At 43.1% G+C, this 16,303-nt stretch overlaps 1 protein-coding gene across 1 annotated transcript in view; it reads left to right on the top strand.

Annotated features, from left to right (window-relative positions):
* The window catches only part of sh3pxd2aa (SH3 and PX domains 2Aa), an 89,971-nt gene that overhangs the window by 7,774 nt on the left and 65,894 nt on the right, over positions 1–16,303 (top strand). The window contains exon 2 of the mRNA XM_007910558.1: positions 9,291–9,371. Coding sequence (XP_007908749.1) covers positions 9,291–9,371 — 81 coding nt within the window. The remainder of the gene's footprint in view (positions 1–9,290; positions 9,372–16,303) is intronic.

The following is a 16,303-nucleotide window of genomic DNA, read 5'->3' as shown; positions in this document are numbered from 1 at the left end:
CTTCAGCCTCGAAGCTCTGGAACTCTATCCCCCAGTGCCTTCGCCGCTTCCTCCCTTTCTTCCTTCAAGGCCGGTCTCAAGACCTTTCTCTTCGACTGTGCCTTCAGCTCCCCTCTCGACTCTCTACCCCCTCCTCGTTCCCTCCCTTCCCTCCCCTCAGCCTGACCATTTCCCCCTTGCTCGGGTCGTGACCCAACTGTACAGCGCCTTGGGCGTCCTCCCGATGTGAAAGGCGCTCTATAAATGGAATCTTGTTGTTGTTGTTCTGTTTAACTATCAGTAAGTAGGTACCTGGTTGCTAGTCAATTGGTGGATCACTTTTCCAGGGGTAATAATTCCTTCAAAAAATAATAATAATAATTTGGGCACTCAATCCATGACTGTTTGTGGGACACACGCCTAATAATAATCCCTCCAAAAACCAAAAAAAAAATAATAAATTGGTCATTTTCAAGCTACGACTGTTTGTGGGACATTGCTGTGCGCAATTGGCTGCCGCGTTCGCCCACAAATATACAGTCAATTCACTTTACAGTGTGTTCTGTGAAGCGCTTTGGGACGTCCTCCCGACGTGAAAAAGCGCTATACCAAATGCCAGGATTATTATTATTATTATAATATTTTGTGAAGCACTTTGAGATGTCTCAAAGACGTGATAAGTCCCTATATCAAATGCAAGGATTATTATTTTTATCATTTACTTCCAGTGGAAAAACATAATATATCACTCCCTGGTTCTCAGTTGTGCTGTTGATCTTGATCTGGTTGGTTTAGCATTGAGGATCCTCATCAGCTGTCCAATTGGAACAAGTTGTGAGATAGTGAAGTTGCACTTGATAATTGCCTCATGTCGGGGCTTGAACATATGAGCAGGGTGCAGAAGAGATTTACCAGAATGGTACCAGGGATGAGGGACTTTACTTATGTGGAGAGACTAGAGAAGTTGGGATTGATTGTTCTCCTTGGAGCAGAGAAGGTTAAGGGGAAATTTAATCGAGGTGTTCAAAATTATGAGGGGTTTTGATAGAGTAAATAGTGTGAAACTGTTTCCACCTGCTGGTAAGTCAGTTATCAAGACACATAGATTTAAAATAATTGGCAAAATAAACACAGGGGAGTTGAGAATTTTTTTTACACAGAAAGTTGTTTTGGTCTGGAAAGCAGTACCTGAAAGGGTGATGGAAACAGATTCAATAAAAACTTTCAAACGGGAATTAGATAAGTACTCGAAAATGAAAAATTTGCAGGGTTATGGGGAAAGAGTGGGGAGTGGGACGATTGGGTAGCTCTTCCAAAGAGCCAGCATAGGCACGATGGGCCGAATGGCCTCCTTCTTGCTGTAATATTCTATGATTTTACTCCTTACTTCTGGCTCATTAACTTTTTGTTTCAGTGCTAAACATCCTGTGGACAGTATATCACAATCTGTTTGTATTTCCTGCCCTTCAGATGAGATGTTCAACTAAGATCCTGACTGCAGGTGAACGTTAAAGATCCTGTGGCTCTATTCGAAAAGAGAAGGGAGTTTCTCCCGATGTAAATAAAATTGGTCACTCATTCCATGGCTGTTTGTCGGACACTGCCATGTGCAAACTGACTGCCGCATTCGCTTAGAAAATACACAGTTAATCGACTTCACAATATGGAGTCGCTGTGAGGTGCAACGTAATATGCCAAATACAAGGATTATTATTATTGTTTGGATATATCCATGCTTGTGGCACTTAATGAGTCGATCTATCTACTGCGATGAGACGTCTCAAATACGAAAGGAGTTGTGTGTGGAGTTAATGTTGTGTGGTTAGCTAGAGTTAGAACCTTTACTGTATTATTGATGGGATGCAACGATTGCTATGTGATTGATCCATCACTTTTCTCACCCCATTTACTCCGACCTATTAGTAGACCCTGTGGTACATCAATTGAGGAGGCTGATTTGAGATGTTTTGATGTAGTGGCTGCTGGAAGATTGTCAGTGCTTTTTCTTTTATTCAGTTGCCAATAGCTAGTTAAATCCCATCATATTTTCCTTTACTGGAGAGTGGCAGTTTGTTTCCATGATGCCTGATAACTTGCTATGTTCGGCAGATCTACATGGCAATATGCAGCACTGATTATTCAAACGCAACTAGAATGATTTACAGTTTACTGTTTGATTAAAAACACAATCCATCCTTTGTAGTTCTAGAATTCATTTCCTGAATACTCCTGTAGTTTTACTAAATCTTAACTCAAATGCTCTGTGCTGCTGTGCCCAATGGTAACTGACTCTTGCAGAGTTTCAGGGAGAGATTCATAATGACACAATCGTATATTTCATTAACTATGCTTAGGAAGTTCAGGTGCTATTTGGGAAGATCTCCCCTTTGCCAAACAATTGAGAGGAGAAGAGTTGGTGGGAGAGACCTGTACTGTTGAATGGAGAGGTGGGCACCTCCTTATGTGCTGTAAGATTCTATGATTCTGTTGGTCATTTACTTCATGGCTGTTTGTGGGACATTGCTGTGTACAAATTGGCCACACTTACTGTACCTTACAGTAAATCATGTAAAGTGCTTTGAGATTTCCTCCTGAAGTGAAAGGCACCATATCAAATTTAAGGAGTATTATTACGAAAAGTAGAATAGCAAGTACAGAAAACTATTAAGAAGGTAAATGGTTAGGGTTAGGACCTATAGTCTAGGATATTAATTATAAAAGTAGGGAAATTATGTTGGAATTGTATAATACATTGATTGTGGCTACTATTTTGAATGGAATAGCAGAGCAAGGGGCAAGAGGTCAGAGAACATCAAAGATGGGGACTTTTGAAGCTTGGTTGAATGAAGCTGTATCCGCTTTCAGACATTTAAAACTCAAACTCTTGACTTTTTATTAGTCAATGAGTTCCTGTATAGAGATTAGTTTCTTCCCTTCTGCAACTGAGAGGGCCTCCAGTGATGCTGGAAAGTGTACACCAGTGGGCTGATCTGACGTGTTGGCCAGGATCCCATGAGAAACACCCTTTTCTTTTCACAGGATCTTTCCACCTGAACAGGAATATGGGCCCCGTTTTCACATCTCACCTGAAGGATTGCACCTCCAACAATACAATACATTTTGGGACACTGCTGTATGCGATTGGCTGCCGCGTTTCGCCCACAAATATACAGTCAATTTACTTTACAGTATATTCTGTGAAGACCTTTGAAGATGTGAAAAGTGCTATATGGAATGCAAGGATTATTATTATTATTGTTTTTATTATTACATCTCCAGCACTGTATTGGAGTGTCATCTTAAACTATATGAGTTCCAATATAAGGAAGAATAGGAAGCCTGTAGTTGGGAAAGAGACGGAGTTCCCATTTGGAGCATAAATATTAAAAAATATAATGTGTTTGCCTGCTAATAATCTATCTATCCTGGTCTCTCAAGGTTAGATCTGGAGGGAAAGAGAGACTTGTTCATTAGAATTGCAATGCCTCTCTTTTTCGAAGAAAACGAGGAGTTGAACTTTTGATCTAACCAATCTTATGTTCATTTATTGTGCTCTGTGTGCCAGAGTTGTTTTCTGAAGAAGGCCAAATCTGCACCCTTGTTTAAGATACTTGATAATTATTTTCTTTTAATTGGATGATTATTCCTTTATTGAGCAAGATTATTTTGCTTGAAGCCATATTTTCGGGTGGTGGATAGGTATATTTTGGGGGGAATGGACCTGGCCCAGAATGTGGTGTGCTATACTTCTAACTAAGGAAACTAGCTGAGTATATGCTTCCCAGACTCCCTGCAGGACTGTTTACTTGGAACTGTGATAGGAAAGGCCACCTAGTCCTTGAAGCAGTTACGATAGGAAATCCATCAAAGTTTTGAATGGCTCCAGATGTCCGCTAATGTTAGCACCTTGGTAAATAGCCACAGTTCTCAGTTCTGGTTCAGTTCTGCATTGCTAATCCTGTTTGAGCTTGTGCTGAATTTGCACTTTTATCTGTGACTAGAAGTTTGCCTGCTATTTTGTATAGAATAAACAATTGCTATTCTAATTTGAATTAGAATAGATGAGGTTTTAGCATCAACTGTTGTTCATGATGAAGTAACTTGTATAAAAGTAGATTTTGTAATGGAGGAGGGGTTCAGCTCCACACAGTGGTTCAGGAAGAGCCTTGTACACATGGATTTACTCAGCCATGTGACTAAGGAGCTCCTTTTGGAGACTAAGATACTGTAAACTAACTCAAAGAGGCACTGATGTTCTGCATTGGTCTATAAATGGTGTTGGATCAGCACTTGGATCAGAAGTTTGCAAGATTCCTTACTCCCTTTCTGGTTGTTTAGGCAAGCTTGCTTACTGGCAGTCAGTGTGAAGTTACTCTGTGAGGATATATAGTAAACCCAGGGCATCAACATTTACACAGAGCCTCTCATATCGGGAGGATGTCCCAAGGTGCTGGACAGTCAGGAATTTGGACCTGACCTGGCAGTTGGGATCAGGAGGAGTGGAGGGCAGGTGGGGATAGGAGGGTGACCGAAGGCGCAATCGAAGAGGAGGGTCTTGAGACGGGCCTTGAAGGAGGCAAGGGAGGGGGCAATGTGAAGGCACCGTTGAAGTTCCAACGGGGGGGAGAGACAGGCTCTGAAGGCCCAACCGCCACTGGTGGGGTGTCCAGGCAGGGGAAGTGGAGAAGGCTGTAGCTCGGGTAGAGAACGGGTCATTATGGTGCCAATACTGGTGCCAAATATACCCAAGTCAAAAAGCTGTGCTGCATTAAATACAATACACTAATAGTGTGTTATAACCTCTGGATGCTGTTTTGTTATGACTTGTGTTCTGGTACTGCTAAAGAGCCCAGGAACATTGAGGTTCCCGGCTTGCAGGGATCCTTATTATAAATGTACTACTAAAAATCCTCCAAGCAAAGTCTTCTATTCACTAGCCAACTGCGAAAGAACAACTGAATAGTCTTGTAATTTACTGTATACCAATTCCTACTACGAGTGCAAGTTCAGCCCACGCTACATATTTTTAACATCTCATTCTTAGTAGTTTGACCTTTTTAATCGTCAGCCTCAGTTATCTAATAGAATAGTTCTACATGGAGCAATTATAATATAACAATAATAATCCTTGTATTTGATATAGCGCCTTATCATGTCTTCGAGACTCTCAAAGCGCTTCACAGAATATACTGTAGAGTGAAGTGACTATATTTTATCGATGAAACATGGTAGCCAATTGCGCACAGCAGCGTCCCACAAACAATCCTGGATTGAGTGACCAAGTTATTATTATTGTTATTTTTGAAGGAATTGATACCCCCAGAAAAGCAATCCGACAATTGGCTAACAACCGGGTTCCAGGTTCCTTTCTACTAGAGATTGAACCACATCCAATGAAAGGCGTATGGAGTAAGGAACTTGCCTGCCGGTAATCAAAACTAGGCCTCATTATATATATATATATATATATATAGTGGAGTCCTGTAGCTCAGTGGTTAGAGCACTCGCTTTGCAAGTGAGAGACCCAAGTTCAATTCCAGACAGGGCGAAACCTTGGGCAAGTTTCCTTACTCCACACAGAGCCTAATAATAATCCCTCCAAAACCAAACACAATAATAAATTGGTCATTTTTAATCTACGACTGTTTGTGGGACATTGCTGTGCGCAATTGGCTGCCGCGTTCGCCCACAAATATAGTCAATTTACTTTACAGTGTGTTCTGTGAAGCGCTTTGGGACATCCTCCCGACGTGAAAAGCGCTATATCAAATGCAAGGATTATTATTGTTATATAGATATATATATATATAATTTTTTTTTTTAATTATCTTTGTCCAGAGTATTTCGTTTTTTTTGCTGGACTAATCTGCTTTTAAACCATTTTTCTGTGTGAGCAATTGAGTGGGGGAAAAGGTTCCTGTGCTCCCATGCTGTAGGCCACTGTATGGGAAACACAACACAACTGTATGGTTGTGTTGTGCTCTTCCAGAGGGTAGCATAATCTGAACTAGAGATTGAACCACATCCGATGAGAGGTTATTTTTATATGAAAGGATAGGATGTGGAATATATTATCACAAGAAGCCAGGGGAATTATGTAATTTTGAAGGAAATTTGGATAAAGGCTTGAATAAAAATAAAAGGGTTTGGGGAAATAGCAGGGGTGGGATAAAAGGAAATAGCCCCATTACAGCCACTAAGGGCAGAAGGAGTGACTATTTTGTAGGCGAGCATGGCAACTAATTTATGCACAGCAAACACACATGGTGTGAATGACTAACTTTATCTGGGGGATTGTTGGCTAGGAAACGGGGAGAACCTTCCTTTTCTTTGTCAATAATGTCATAGGATCGTTATTGTTCACCTGAACAGGAAGACATCTTAAGACATTTTAGTTTTAATGTTGTTATTATATCTGAAGAACGACACCTCAACACTGCAGTGCACCTGCAATAATGCAGCTCTCCCCAGCAGAGCACTGGAGTGTCACCTAGAATTAGCTCAAAGTCCTGTAAGGGGTTTTGACCCCACAACGTTCTGACTCGGAGGTGAGAGTGCACTCCATCTCTCATACACTCTCTGCCTCCGCTCACACAATGCACAAGATTCAGATAATTCAAAACTCTGCCGTCTATAACTCTGCACACCAATAACCTCTACCCTGGTATGCAAACCCCTCTATTCCCTGCACCACCCTCTCTGATTTGCTCTCACTCCACTCCTCTACTCACCCCTTTACTCAGCTAACATAGGGCTGCTGCGAGTCCCCTGACCCCATTGGTGACAGAGTGAAGTCACTATATCTCTCCTGTCTGAAAGTCCCTGCCTCTCTATCTCCACTTTGCCTTTTTTCTATCTATTGTTAAATTCTACCTCTTCGATTGCATCAATGGTCACCTTCCATCTCCCCTATTTCCCTTACTTTATAACCACTGAGAAGTGCTCGAACATGTTCTCTATGTGAAAGGTGCTATAACAACAACTTGGATTTATATAGCGTCCCCCACGCCAGATGGCGTCTCAGAGCGCTTTACAGTAACGGATCCCGGGACCGAGCCAGGGGGAGGGGGAGGAAGGTGCCCAAAGGCGCGGTCGAAAAGAAAGGTCTTCAGCAGCGACCTGAAATGGGAAGGGAGGGAGCGAGGCAAAGGGAGTTCCAGAGCCTCGGGGCATAGTGGCTGAAGGTACGGCCGCTGAGGGTGGAGCGGAGGACTCGGCGGACAAGCAGGAGGCCAGACCCGGAGGAATGAAGGCAACGGGTACTGTTTTGAGGAGAGAGGTCAGAGAGGTAGGGGGGTGCAGAGGAGTGCAGGGATCTTGAAATCGATCCTCTCTGGGATAGGCAGCCGGTGCAGTCTGGCCAGGACTGGGGGATCGGGGAGTGGAGTTTTGTGCGGGTGAGAATGTGGGCGGCAGAGTTTTGAATGATTTGGATTTTATGGATGGTAGTGGATGGGAGACCGTCGAGGAGGGCGTTAGAGTAGTCCAGCCGAGAGATGACAAAGGCATTGACCAGGGTTTCAGCGGCTTTTGGGGAGAGGTATTGGCGGAGACGGGCGATGTGTCGGAGGTGGAAGAAAGCGGTGCTGGTGAGGGACCGGATGTGGGGGAGGAAGGATAATTGGGGGTCAACCTGACGCCTAGGTTGCGTATGGGTTCGGAGAGTTTTAGGGGGAGGTCGGGTAGGTGGAGGAGCTGTGAGATTTTAGACGTTGACGAGAGCCAAAGAGTATGGCTTCCGTCTTGTAGTTTGAGTTTGCACTCATCCAACCCCTGAGATCTGACAGGCAGGCTGAGGTGGAAAAATAGAGTTGGGTGTCGTCCGCGTAAATGTGGAAATGTACCCCATGTCTGCGGATGACATCCCCAAGAGGGAGCATGTAGATCAGAAAGAGGAGGGGGCCAAGGATGGATCCTTGGGGTATCCCGCAGGTAACCGGGGCAGTGGGAGGAGAAGCCGTTTGTGCAGGTGTTCTGCTGGCGGTTTGTGAGGTAGGGCTCGAACCAGGCGAATCAATGCTGCTCTTCCTGCAATCCAAGGAATTCAGTGTCCCTCACCTAGGCCAGATTAAGTTTTTCATGGGACTAGGATGGTTTTAAGACAATCTTGGATGTTTCTAAAACATCTTCTGCAGCTGTTTTATAGAATGCAGAAAATTATACTAATGCAGGATGGCTTTGACTCTTCTAGGTTCATTCTGGGTGGCATTCGCAGTACACAGAGATTACAAATTACTTTATATTTAGTTTCTGCTCATTATACACAAGCTGACGAATGTGTAACATTTTTGCAGGTTCACTGAGCAACCAGCAGCTCTGGGTTTCATTGCACCAGTCTCCATTCTGTGTGGGATTCAGGGTTCTTGCTTTTGACTGGACTGATCTTTGCATCAGATGTTACTGTAAAATCCACATTGACCGTTGCAACTTGTAAGCAGATAATGTGTATTCTCACCGTGTGCTTACTGCAGGGTCACTGGAATGTGAGCAAGAATAGGAAGCCTCTCTCTTTTCCCTTTTTCCCACCCTCTCCATCCTGTTGTAGACACTGAGGACAATTGCTGTTGCCTTTGACTGACTCTGTCATTAATCTCATTGTTTGTAGGATCTTCTTAGCACAAATAATCTGCTGTTTCTTTCTACAGAAGTAGTCACATCATCTGTAAAGCGCTTAGAAGTTTTGACATAAGGTGCTATAAAAATGCAAGTTCTTTTTCACTGCAGATTGGACATCAAACTTAGGATCTTGCTGTTGAATATCATACCACGTGGGGTATTAATCCACTGAGAGATCAGAAAGTCATTGATGATTTAAAAGCACAATTCATCATCTCGAGCAGTATGGACACGGTACATCCAGCCTTAGTCTCTTTATGTGTGATAGCTGCTGCTCAGCACCACAACTGCACTCTGTCTGAAGTTAGGAAAATGTTTCAACCTTGTTTTTTGTTTGTATGGTTGTATGTATAGAAGCACTTTGAAACATCTAGAAGATGTGATAAGGCACTATATCAAATGTAAGGATTATTATATATTCCATATGGTCCACTGTTTATGGGGAACTGTGGAGAAGGTTAGTGGCAACTCTGTAGGGAACAGTAGGAAGCAGGAAGATAAAGAGTGAGAAATGCAGCTTGAATTTACCAGCCACCTGATGGAGGCACATGGAGCAAGGGGGGAGTGAGGTGGATTTTACAGATTATAATTTCTAAAAGTCCTAATGAATTGTTGAAATCAGTTGAAATATTCTGATTCTCATTGTGCCCTTTCATTTTGCTTTGTTTTAACAACCACTTTCTCTATGTTTACAGGTTTATATTATTCAAGTAAACTGGTCGGATAATGACTCCAATATCATCTACAGACGGTACAGCAAGTTTTTCGACCTGCAGGTAATGTGCTGCCTTATTGTGTTCCGTACAATTACTGCCGTTTCACTGCAACGCATTTGTGAATTACTTTAAATTCTGCACTGAGACGGATAATGACTGCCTTTCAGTCCGTCTGTTTGAGCTCCTGTCAAATTGCTCCTGGGCATTGAGCTCCAGCCAGAATTGTGGCATTGCTGTAGGTATTGACAAACAAGCCTGCCGTTTATAGAGATGAAAGAGCAGCTTGGATATTCCTGCGCCATAGGTTGTGATCTTGGTGTTTGGAATCTCGGAATCAGCAGACTCCTCATTTGCATTATCTGAATGGAAAGTGGGTCAGGAGCAGCCCTGGGGTGGCTGGATAGGCAGGGACTTGATCTAGACACAATACAATTGGCTCAGTGGCCCCTGTGATCCTGATCTAGACACCTCCCACTGCAAGGTCAGGGTTTATATGTGCACATTCGGGTAAAGACAAAATCTGGCTTTTTATTACTCTGCTGATATTCATCATTCAGGCTCAGAATTAATATTCGCCACTAGGTTAAGAAACCAGTGACGTACTCTGTACAAAGGAGAAGGGGGTAAAATGAGTGTGGGGGAACAGACCTTTTCTCAGAATCCAGTACAGTGGCAGTAGTACTGAATATTCAGAAATGATTGTTGCTGAAATCTGGAACTGATTATTTCTGTGCCGTGAACTAACAATATGTCAACTCCGTTCCTCCATCGATAATAGCTTTAATTTGTTTAAATTTACTGTTAGATCATCAACAACAAAATTATATTTGTATAGCACTTTTCATGTCAGGAGGACATCTCAAGGCGCTGGATAGACAGTATTTCGGACCCGAGCTGGGGGTTGAGATTGGGGAGGGTGGAGGGCGGGGGGAAGGAGGTTGATCAAAAGCACGGTCGAAGAGGAGGGCCTTTAGGTGGGTCTTGAAGGAAGCAAGGGATGGGGCGAGGCAGAGCGACTGCAGGATGGAGTTCCAGAGGGTGGGAGCAGAGTGGCTGAAGGCCCGCCCACCAGTGGTGGGGCGGGCGAGGCACGGGACGTGAAGCAGTCCGGAGCCGGCTGAGCAGAGGGAGTGAACAGGAGGTAGGGGGTTAGCAGGTTGCAGAGGTAGGGGGGAGCAAGGTCATGGAGTGCTTTGAAGGTGAGGACCAGGATCTTGAACTTTATCCTCTGTGTGATGGAAAGCCAGTGGAATTGGGCAAGAATGGGGGTGATAGGTTCATGGAGCCTAGTGCGGGAGAGCACACGGGCTGCAGAGTTCTGGATGATCTACAGCCTGTGGAGAGAAGCTGACCAGCAAGGAATTTGCATAGTCAAGCCTGGATGTTATGAATGCGCGTAAGAGTTTCGGTGGCCTGCGATATGAGACAGTGGTGGAGCCAGACAATGTTGTGGAGGTGAGGGAAGGCAGAATAGGTGGGGTAGAAAGGATAGTTGAGGGTCAAATAAGACGCTAAGGTTCCGGACTGGCTTAGTGAGATGGAGTGTGCATCCTTGGATGGTGATTCTGTCAGTGCCTGAGGTATGGAGGTGCTGACGGAACCCAATCAGGAGGGCCTTCGTCTTGTTGACGTTCAACTGAAGAAAGTTAGCTTTCATCTGACAGACATTCTGTCAAGACAGCAGTGGTCCTGGAGTCGAGGGCGGAGGCAGAGAGGTAGAGTTGGGTGTCATCTGCATGCATGTGGAAGTTGAACCCATGTCTGCGGATGATATCTCCAAGAGGGAGCACATAGATGTTGAAGAGGAGGGGACTAAGGACAGAGCCCTGAGGAACACAGCACGAGACAGTGCGGGGACTAGAGGAGAAAGCGTCTGTGGAGATGAAGTGCAGGCGGTGTGAGAGGTGGAACTGAACCAGTCAAGGACAGAGCTGTGATGGTTGAGGTGAGAGGCGAGGCAGTGGATGAGGATAGAGTGATCATCGGCGTCGAAGGCAGCAGAGAGGTCAAGGAGGACGAGGAGGCAGAGGGAACCCTGGTCGTAGATGGACAGAATGTCATTTGTCACGTTGACCAGAGCTGTTTGTTTACTGTCGGCGGCACTGAAACCCGATTGGAGGGGTTCGTGAAGGGAATAGCGAGAGAGGAAGGAGCAAAGCTGGGAACCAACAACTCATTCTACTAATTTGCACAGTAGGAATTTTTGACCAGCGACTGACTCCAGGTACTGGTGGGAGTGAAGCTGCAGGTTAGCATGTGCTTGTGTGGCTGCTCAGCCTCTGCCAAAACATCCTGAAGCAGCTGAATGCTGAAAGCTGTGACTTAGATTTAGTTTTTATATCAAAACATTATAAAAGAAATGCAGGTAAAATATTTTGTAAGTGCCACAGATAATGACAATCTTAACTAGGAAAAATATGTCTGGGAGTTCCTGGCCTGGTTGGTAGAGTTGAAATGTCTCGGCTTCTCATGATTTGTGGTAGAGAAAAAGCAGGCACTGTACTCACAGGAAATGATCCTGAAGGCAAAGTAACTGAACTCTGAAAGCTTCTTTTGATCTGAGGGGCCTAACTAGAGTAGAAAGGTAGCAATTCTTAGCCCAAAGCTGCCCTGTTTATCACCATCAGCAAGCAGTATGATACAGGACTACAGAGCTTGTGTGTATGGGTGGATTGGATGCAACTGTAAGGCTTGCTGTTTAACTCTCATTCTGCTGAATATTCACTGTGTAATTTGTTTAGAGTTGCTGTTTGTTCATTGGGATGGGGATGACTGGTGTAACTGCAGGGTTGTTGTTTATACAACAGGATGAAGATTATTCTCATTTCTGTTAGAAAATAATATCTGGGGATACAGTATATAGTTTGGGACCCAACATGTCAAGCGACTGCCAGGATGGACCTTGGTCTTCTTTCGCCAAGTAAATTCTTATGTACTCACTGTGTAACTGTCCATTTGCTGTTTTATCAGCAGGGTGAGCGACACTCACTGTAACTGCCAAATCCTTGTTCAATCAGTGGGGTGAGAATTACTTGCTGTATAACTAACTATACATAGCCACTGTAGTGTGTGTGTGGCGGGGGGGGGGGGGGGCAGGGGGTGCTCATTGTGTAACGGTTCATTCAGTGGGGTGGAAGTGGCGTGTTGTGTGAAGTTGGTACAATACAGCTTTGTGTGGAGTATAATGCACTTCTTCACAGAGGCTTTTATGTAAGTTCGCAGTTTAAGAAGAATTTGAAGTAGTGCGCAGCAATTGTAACAATACTCTTGTGTTATGGTCATATTGTACAGTTTTTTCTGTACCCTGCCACTATCTGTGCTTTGTTTCTCTAGTTCCCTAGAGGAAGTGACCAGGGAATGAAATGTCTATGGATACCATATTGTGTTTTCTGCATTGTTCAATGTTTTTTTCAGTAGCTGTGCAGATAATGCTTGGTGTGTTACCATTGGATAATGTGTTTTGGTATATAATTTTCTCTGGTGCTGCTGTCGTAACTAGACTGCATTAAAGAGCTGTATCTGTGATGGAAGCAGCTCAGTTTGTATTGATAAATTTTTACTCTCTGAATAATTCCTACAAAATATCTGCATTGAGAACTACCACAGGAATTCTTTGACAATCGCTGCTTTTCTGTTGTGATGGAACACTGTATTGACAAGCAGCAAATCACAGCTGTTGGTAGGGGAAGCACCATTACAAACCAACACATGACACAGTCACACTTGGTGATTGTTGTGCACGATTGAAAGCCACAGGTTATGGGCAGATTGAGAAATGGATTTGAAACTGGTTGAAGCAGGAGATATGGCAACCAGCTATCTCAATGTAGAAGGAGATGACACAGGCATCACTATTGATTAATATTGTACACAAATGATTTGGAAATGAGGACTTAAAGAAAGTTGCTGATAATACCAGGTGGGAAGAGAGACTACAAATAATGGAATACTTTCTATTCCATTGTATGGGTTTGACTGCAGAGCCTTCTCCCGGACAGTGCATTGCAGCTGTTAGGTTCTACATCCGTTGCTATGTTCTGTTTCATTCTATGAAGCCTTGGTCACAATTATAAAATTTGATCATTGAGATTTATTATTAGCATGGTATCTCTGAGTAGAAATAAACCTTGCATGGTTGGAGACTTCATTCATCAACTGCTACTCTGTGTAGGCAGCGAAGGAGCTGGATTCTTGCAGCTGGTCAGAGACTGGTTGATAGCAGAGAGAAGCTCAAAACCACAAGGCGTTTGACAGATATTCCTTCTCTGAACACTGAACTGCAAGTACTGCACACGTTCTAAACAGAATAGAATGTCTAGTGGGGTCAGCCGGCTCAGACAGGAGAAGCTTTTTAGAAATGATACAGGAGAAGTTGAGTTCCATTCATGTTCTATTTAAATTAGACCCAAATTCCTCATTACTTAAATTGCAGGAACCAGGAAACCTCTTCTCTGCACTTCTGAGGAACAAATCTATTCAGGATTATTATAATGCTCCAGATTAGATCTGAACAATCCCTTATAGAGCAGCAAAACAAACATTGATTTTGATTTGTTTTCTTATCCTTCTGTTAATTCAACCCAGCACCCAGATTGGAGATTGCGTATGGGAGGGAGAGTGTCTGTTTGTCTGGATTGTAGTTAAAAAGCAGGGTTTGATAAGGTACCTTTTGTACAGCAATCTGGTCTGCATTGAGCAATGTGGAGTCCTGCAGTTCAGTGGTTGGAGCACTTGCCTCGCGAGCGAGAGACCTGGGTTTGATTCCCAGGAGGTCGAAACCTTGGGCAGGTTTCCTTACTCCACACGCCTGATAATAATTCCTCAAGAAAAAAATAATAAAATTGGTCACTTCCTTCCACGACTGTTTGTAGAACACTGTTGTGCGCAATTGGCTGTCGTGTTTCGCCCACAAATATACAGTCAATTCACTTTACAGTATATTCTGTGAAGCGCTTTGAGGTGTCTCGAAGACGTGAAAAGCGCTATATCAGATGCAAGGATTATTATTATTGTTATATATATAATGTGGGTAAATTGTGTGAGATGCTGTGCTCTATATCACTACCCCAAGGTAGTGAAGGTGCTGAGAAATGTATCTGTGCCCAAACTGAAGGATGCACATTGTGAGCAACATCAGGAAACTTGGGATCTGGCAGCTGAAGTGCTAATTTGCAGAGCTGTTTAATGTTCCAGATGTTGGAAGATCCTTGTTTATATGATCACCTCAAGTCTGTTCGTGTGTTTGGCTGGAAATTCTCTCACTCCCTCACAGCTTGTGTCCAACTCAGTTTCGTCAAGCTGATTAATGTTGCTTTTACTGTTGGTGACTGGACTGTTATGTTCCTCTGAACAGTATACAAGGTGTCTGGTATTGCATTGTAAAGACTGATGATGATTAATGGAAAGAATAAAAGGGCAGCATTCTGGACAGAGCCCCAAATTGCCAACTAAAAAGCTCTTTCCAGTAATCTCTGATTGACTGCCATCCTGCACTGCATCTCCCCTCGATGATAAATCCATAATTACGTGCAGGACAGATAATAAACTTGCTAGCTTTCTTTATATGATGTGCTGTTGCCTACTCAAGTATTCCATGTTACTGTAAGCACACACCTCATGCAATACTTTTGAAATTTATAATGTTTTGCTGTATCTCCCACTGCCTTGGGACTTCCTCCCGATGTGAAAGGCGCTATATAAATGCAAGTACAAATATTTATTTTTCATGACGGCAGTAGCAAGCTGTTCACTGGATTCAGTCGCCATTGTACCTGCTGGGTGTACTGTGTTGCACAGAAGGGCCTCATAGAATTGTTTATAGTAAATTCAAACCAATTTAATCCTAGTATTGACTGCTGTGTGTATGTATACTGTATATGCCTTGTATTCAGTTTATGCATTACCTGTTTGAATTTGTGATCTTCACATCCCCTAATCCATATGGATTTTCTTTCATAAATATTAAAAAGTCAGAAATGAATTATAGAATTGTTCAGCACAGAAGGAGGCTATTCAGCCCATCGTGTCTGTGCCGGCTCTTTGAAAAGAGCTTCCAATTCAATCCCACTCCCCCACTGTCTCCCCGTAGCTCTGCATATGTGTGCTCCCCAAATAATTATCTACCTCTGTCTTAGAAGTTGTTATCGAATTGGCTTCCACCACCCTTTCACGCAATGCATTCCAGATCCAAACAACTCGCTGTGTGAAAAAAGTTCTCACCTCCGCTCTGTTTCCTTTAACAACTATTTTAAATCGGTGTCCTCGGGTTACCGACCCACCCGCCAGTGGAAATAGTTTCTCCAAATGTATAGATGTTGTTCTACAAAGTTGGTAATTTAATGACCTGATGGTTTCAGAAAAACAGCTCTGGGAAATTAGATTGTTTGGCTGGATGGATAAATACTTTGTCATAATGCTCATAAAACTTTACATTAAATCTAAAAATCTCTATGCATTGAATTACATAGAACGACATGACATTGAAACGAGGCATTTGGCCCAACTAGTCCATGACAGTGTTTATGCTCCACATGAGCCCCAACCTCCTATTCCCTTCTCCTTTACCCCTCTATTCCCTTCTCTCTTATGTCATATCGCCCACATATACAGTCACTCCACTTTACAGTATGTCCTGTGAAGCGCTTTGAGAAGTCTCAACAATGTAATAAGGTGCTGTATCAAATGCATGGATTATTATATTATGTGTATGCATCAAGTTCCTTTTTAAATACATCAATGCTTTTTGCTTCAATAGGCTATAATCAACAGCTTTTGCAGTGAATACTATGAAATTTAAACTCAGTTTAAAGATGTGTACAATTTTTAAAAAATCTCCATTCAAGTCAATATTTTGTAAGAAATTCTACACTAATGGCCAGTAGGGTGGATGCGATCCCACATTAGAGCCCTATAAATTGCAGGGAGCTCCCTTACTTAATAAGTGGAGAGAAGAAAGAACTTACATTTTTATAGCATCTATAATGTCAGTGTCT

Source organism: Callorhinchus milii, unplaced genomic scaffold (assembly GCF_018977255.1).
Source record: "Callorhinchus milii isolate IMCB2004 unplaced genomic scaffold, IMCB_Cmil_1.0 Scaffold7, whole genome shotgun sequence".
NCBI classification, from domain to species: domain Eukaryota; kingdom Metazoa; phylum Chordata; class Chondrichthyes; order Chimaeriformes; family Callorhinchidae; genus Callorhinchus; species Callorhinchus milii.
Note: the sequence above shows the minus strand (reverse complement) of the source record. Positions and strands in the feature narration are given on the sequence as shown.